Source organism: Garra rufa, chromosome 3, assembly GCF_049309525.1.
Source record: "Garra rufa chromosome 3, GarRuf1.0, whole genome shotgun sequence".
Classification (NCBI taxonomy): Eukaryota; Metazoa; Chordata; class Actinopteri; order Cypriniformes; family Cyprinidae; genus Garra; species Garra rufa.
The window spans coordinates 58,928,463-58,934,462 of record NC_133363.1 but is presented as its reverse complement, the minus strand read 5'-3'; the positions used below and the strand labels follow the sequence as shown (position 1 = coordinate 58,934,462).

Here is a 6,000-nt window from a genome sequence, read left to right as displayed (position 1 = left end):
ATATATATATATATATATATATATATATATATATATATATTATTTGTAATTATGCCAGTTGATAAGTGACACATTTGCCTGTTTGTCTTGTACATTTTACACAGCAAGACATAAAAATGGCTGTATATCAACATATATGGTTATTGCATAATGTTTATCAGGAAAGTTAACAACAAATGAAAATTATGTCATCGTTTAATCACCCTCATGTTGTTCCAAACCCATATGCTGTCGTTTTTTTTTTATAACGTTTTATGATATTTTATAGCTTTTTCAGAAAGTCAGAAAAGTCCTACAAATATAGTGCAATGTTTTGAACTTTTTTGAAGAAAGCAATGCTTTAATTTTTGGAGTAGATGTTATCATTGTGTACACTGTAAAAAGTATTTTTGAAGTTTTTAAGTAAAAAAAAACAAAGACTACTGAAGTACACTTTACAGGAAAATGCATTACAGACTTATTTATTTTTTAACTTCATGTCTAAATGTATTACATGCAATTTCTTTGTGAGTTTTTGTGAAATTTACTAGCAAAAATTGTTTCAAAAGTAAATCCTACACATTTTCAGTGTATCATTCTGTGTTGCATGACAAAAACAGCATATAGGTTTGGAACAATATAAAGGTGATCAATTAACAACAGCATTTTTTTTAGTAAGCGATTGCTCCAAGCAGGAGAGGAATTGCTGGAGTGTGTCCTGTATCTCCAGCAGGGGTCAGTGTCTCCATTCCAACGCTACAGCTAACAGAGAAGCGTCTTTACCGTCAGGCGCAGCATAACTATGGATACAGCTCCTTTAAAAGAACATGAACTGAAACGAAACCATAAGTTGAGGGCAACAAAGCATGAGCGATGTCTTGAAATGGCACAAACGCTGTGGCACAGCTGAAAGACATGGGCAAACAATAGAAAATATAACAAAAGGACATGGTGCGTGGTTTGATTGGTTTGTTCGGAAAGGTTGGAAACAATGGAAAAAGTTTGCCTTGAAAATTTGCTGGGTCCCTCTCCGTCCTCGTCGTCGAAGTCCATCCTGAAAGATGAAAACAAATACACTTGCTCACAAACTGTTTTGAATTATGCAATGTTGCTTATGCAACAGAAAAACTGCTTTATATAAATCATAATGAACTTGAACAGAGAAGCTAATCAACAAACTACAACATTACAAACAGAAAAGCCAGTCAAACAACATACAGATAACAGAAAGCAATCGTAAACTAAGCTTCGAAAGGAGATTATTAGCCAGTACTAGGGGTGGAACGGTACATGTATTCGTTTCGAACCGAATCGGTACGGGGGTCACGGTTCGGTGCATGAATTTAAACGGAGAATACACGGTATGAAAATAAAAAAAAACTTGCCTGCAAAATAATTAATGTAATGCGGAACTACTGTTAAATACGCGGGTTCTTTAGGGACAGCTAATATTTATCCCCGCTTTAGCTCTGAAGCTCTGATTGGCGTCGATGCAGCCGAGCTCCGCCTATGTATGCGCTCTATCAGAGCCCGTCTACATTCTCTGGCACTCTGCAATTTTTTGTCAGCTCGACGGTCCATCATTGTGGTCCAGGGATTTCCTGAACTTTGATTTGTCAAGCCCCCATTATTTTGACGCTAATAGAAGAAACAATGCATGGAGACGCATAGGCTTGGAGCTAGAGCGCAGCTGATGGTTGCTTAGAAACGGCAGACGCTTCCGGAGCGCAAGCGCCCGAGCGCTTTGTTGATCAGGAAGAAAGCGAACGGCCCCTTAGATCGCAAGTTTGGGAAAACTTCGCTTTTCCAGTCAGTTACAGTAGTACAGGCGAGAGAGTGGTGGAAAAGACGAGGACTGTGTGTTGCCGTTGTTCAGCGGTTGTTGCTGGGTATGTGAGTGGAAATACATCTAATTGCCTTCTGCATTTTTGTTTTGCTTTTCCCTCCACTGTACCGAAATCATACCGAACCGTGACGTCTGAACCGAGGTACGAACCGAACCGTGACTTCTGTGAACCGTTCCACCCCTAGCCAGTACCACTCAAATGTTTACAGTCTGTTACATAAAATATGCTCAACATACTTGTAGAAACACTGCTGTCAAATATCAGAAAGTACAACAAGGTTTCGGAAACCATATTTTACTGGATTTCTGATGTGAAGGACATTAGTTTTCATTATTAATATAGGAATTAAAAATTGACGTTGGCGAAGTATGAGAGAGGTTTTATAAAGTAGCAGACCAAAACCTCTCTGATGTGGTTGTGTGGGCCGGTGAAGTGTGTTTTCCATGGAAACCACCTCATGTTAGTGCACTGAATGAAAACACAGCACTTTGGAAAGACCATCACTGTTTCCACTGTTTAAATTGAGATTTAATAGGCTACAAATTGAGTACCTCTTAAAGGAGAAGCTCACTTCCAGAACAAAATGTTACAGATAATGTACCCCTTTTCATCCAAGATGTTCATGTCTTTCTTTTTCAGTCATAAAAAAATTATGAACTTCTATGGTGCCCCGAGTTTGAACTTCCAAAATGCAGTTTAAATGCAGCTTCAAAGGGCTCTAAATTTTCTAAAAACATTTACAACTACTTTTTAATCTCAAAGGCTCGTCTTGCAGAGCTAGACAAGACGAGCATTTGAGGTTTAAAAGTATTTAACTAATTTTTTTTAAGAAAATAACCCATCGTTTAGCTAGATAAGACCCTTCTTTCCTCGTCGTTTAGAGCCCTTTGAAGCTGCATTTTGGAAGTTCAAACTCGGGGGCACCATAGAACTCCATTATATGGAGAAAAATCCTGAAATGTTTTACTCAAAAAGCAATTTCCTTACGACTGAAGAAAGAACGACATGAACATCTTAGATGACAAGAGGGTGATTGTATGTACACTTATTTTTTTACATTTAAATTAACCTGTTAGCATTCCACTGTATTGTCTGTGTTTAGGTAAATTACAAAAAAAATATACAAAAAAATGAAAGAAAAAATATATTAAAATGAAAACAAAATTTTAAATAAATTTGGACAAAAAAAATATTTAAAAAATATATATTTTTTTATTTTTGCATTTGTAGTTGACCATCGAATAAAAAATTAAAGAGACTTGAGTTTGAGTCTCGAATAAGGTCCTTTCCCAATCCTATTCCCTTCTCTCCTCCCCTGTCGCTTCCTGCCTCTTACTTCACTGTCCTGTAATAATAAATGCAAAAATCCAAAAAGTTTTTTTTTTTTTTTTTAAGTTATTTATTTTAGAATCAGACTACACTGATGCTGATTTACAGTTGATTTATTCATGCTGTGGTGCATGATGGGAACTGAAGTTCTGCCTCTAACACAGCAGATGCCACTGTTACCTATTGAGACTAATTAGGTGTGCTGCTATTGTACAATTATTTGGGGAGCTACACACTGGACTCTGTAAAACTGTATAATATTGTCTAAAAAAAAAAAAGAAAGAATAATATATAATATTCATACTTCACTATAACGGGCACAGAATAAAGCTCACCAAGATCCACCCACTTGGAGATTTCATTTATACCATTTTCCACTAAACGCAGCATTAATGTGATTAATTATCTGTCAAATATGACTCTAATAAAGATGATTTTATTCTAATACAGTATTCAAAAAAAGTACATGTAGCTCAGTAATGTCAGTACTTGTTTTTATTTCCTTCCAATAACACCAGACACCTTTTCAATGACAAAGCAAATAATAAAAAAAAGAGTGCTTCTTTGTAATGGTCTCTGAGAGACAGTCATTTCATTTCATGAGCTCATTAAAGCTGCGTTCAACTACAAACACTCCTGATTCATGATGTTTCCTGCTGTATGCATCACAGAACCTTCAATAGACTAACAAACATGTATAAATTACACATCTGATGCATTAAGTAATTACGTAGAAAGAAATTACAAACATACAATGGAAAATACATGCACGTACAGTCAAGCCAAAAATTATTCAGACACCAGATATCATTTTTGATATTTTTTACTAGTGGGTGAAGGATACTATAGTTCATTTGTGACCCTGGACCACAAAACCAGTCTTAAGTCGCTGGGGTATATTTGTAGCAATAGCCAAAAATAAATTGTATGGGTCAAAATTTTTGATTTTTCTTTTATGCCAAAAATCATTAAGAAATTAAGTAAAGTTCATGTTCCATGAAGATTTTTTGTAAAATTCCTACTGTAAACATATCAAAATGTAATTTTTGATTTGTAATATGCATTGTTAAGAACCTAATTTGGACAACTTTAAAGGTGATTTTCTCAGTCTTTTTGATTTTTTTGCATCCTCAGATTTCTGATTTCAAATAGATGTATCTCAGCCAAATATTGTCCTATCCTAACAAACCATACATCAATAGAAAGATTATTTATTGAGCTTTCATATGATGTATAAATCTCAGTTTTGTCAAATTTAACCTTATGACTGGTTTTGTGGTCCAGGGTCACATTTATGTAAGTAAGCATAGCAAAATAAAGTAAACTGTGACATATTATATCCAAAAATTCTTCATACAGTGGACTACCAGTAAAAGTGATAAAAATTTAAGACAAAAAATGTGATTTGACACTTTGACCTGATCATGTTTTGTTACATACCTTTCTATCAAAGTTGTGATTATTAAGGTGAATTTGTTCTGAGACGGTTTAACTCTTGAGTTTTTGTCAAATTTTATTACCATTTTCTAAACTATAGCAAATAAACTGATAATGTGAGAAATGTTGAAGATGTCTGAATACATTTTGATTTGACTGTATACAGTTTTATTCTTTAAGAGAAACTGGATTCCTGAATGATCTGAATGAACAATCATTATATAATGTATTATTAATTCAAGAAATAATAATAGTTTTAAAAGTTGATGGATTAATTAATTATTTATCTTATGCATTATGTTCAAATCATGGGATATTTCACACATTAGATTTTTTGTAATCAATTTTTGAATTTCTTGATTAGTGGGCTATTAAAGAAAGTACAAAAAAGGCCAAAACCTGTGCAGCTGTATCCAATTCCCCTCAAACAGCTAAACTACACAGCAGAAAATGAGTCATTCTGACTTTTTTTATTTATATTTTTTGATTTGCAAGACACCATATTGAACTGAGCATCTGAAATTCTGAAAATAATATGCTGTTTAGCATAATAACTCACCCCGCTGATCTCCGTTTGCCTCCTCGTCCTGGCATGGCGCCCGCCATCCTGACCTGACCCGCACCCACCACAGCGCCTGGCATGGCTACCGGCCCCGGCAGATCCGTGCCCATTTCTGAAAGACCGAAAACATCAGAATCAGCCACGGAAACACTGACTTCAGTTAACCTTTCATCTACTCTTTGTCAAACATCTATTTATGTTATGAATTCACCATCAAAGCTGAACAATACCAGTCATAAGGGTCAAATTTTTGAAACTGAGATTTATATATCATCTGAAAGCTGAATAAATAAGCTTTCCATTGATGTATGGTCTGTTAGGAGATACAGTGATACAACTATTTGAAAATCTGGAATCTGAGGGGAAATCACCTTTAAAGTTGTCCAAATTAAGTTCTTAGCAATGCATATTACTAATCAAAAATTAAGTTTTGATATATTTACAGTAGAAAATTTACTAAATATCTTCATGGAACATGATCTTTACTTAATATCCTAATGATTTTTGGCATAAACGAATAATCAATCATTTTGACCCATACAATGTATTTTTGGCTATTGCTACAAATATACCTGTGCTACTTAAGACTGGTTTTGTGCTCTAGTGTCACATATAATCAAAGCAATGAAATTTTACACTTTATGCTACCATTCAAAAGTTTGGGGTTGGTAAGACCAAATCTGCATTTAATCAAAAATACAGTATAAACAGTAATACTGTAAAATATTATTGCCATTTCAAATAACTGTTCTCTATGTGAATATATTTTAGCTCAGCAACGTCCTTAATGAGGAAGATAATCAATAAATAAAATGTTTTTATTTCCTTCCATTAACACCGAACACC

General features: G+C 34.4%; 1 protein-coding gene across 1 annotated transcript in view; it reads right to left on the bottom strand.

Annotated features, from left to right (window-relative positions):
- LOC141331683 (aryl hydrocarbon receptor nuclear translocator 2-like) overlaps positions 1-6,000 on the bottom strand; it is a 366,477-nt gene that overhangs the window by 344,202 nt on the left and 16,275 nt on the right. Inside the window, exons 2-3 of the mRNA XM_073836720.1 lie at positions 5,152-5,266; positions 986-1,033 (exon numbers count right to left, since the gene is read on the bottom strand). Of these exons, the coding sequence (XP_073692821.1) occupies positions 986-1,033; positions 5,152-5,266 (163 nt within the window). The remainder of the gene's footprint in view (positions 1-985; positions 1,034-5,151; positions 5,267-6,000) is intronic.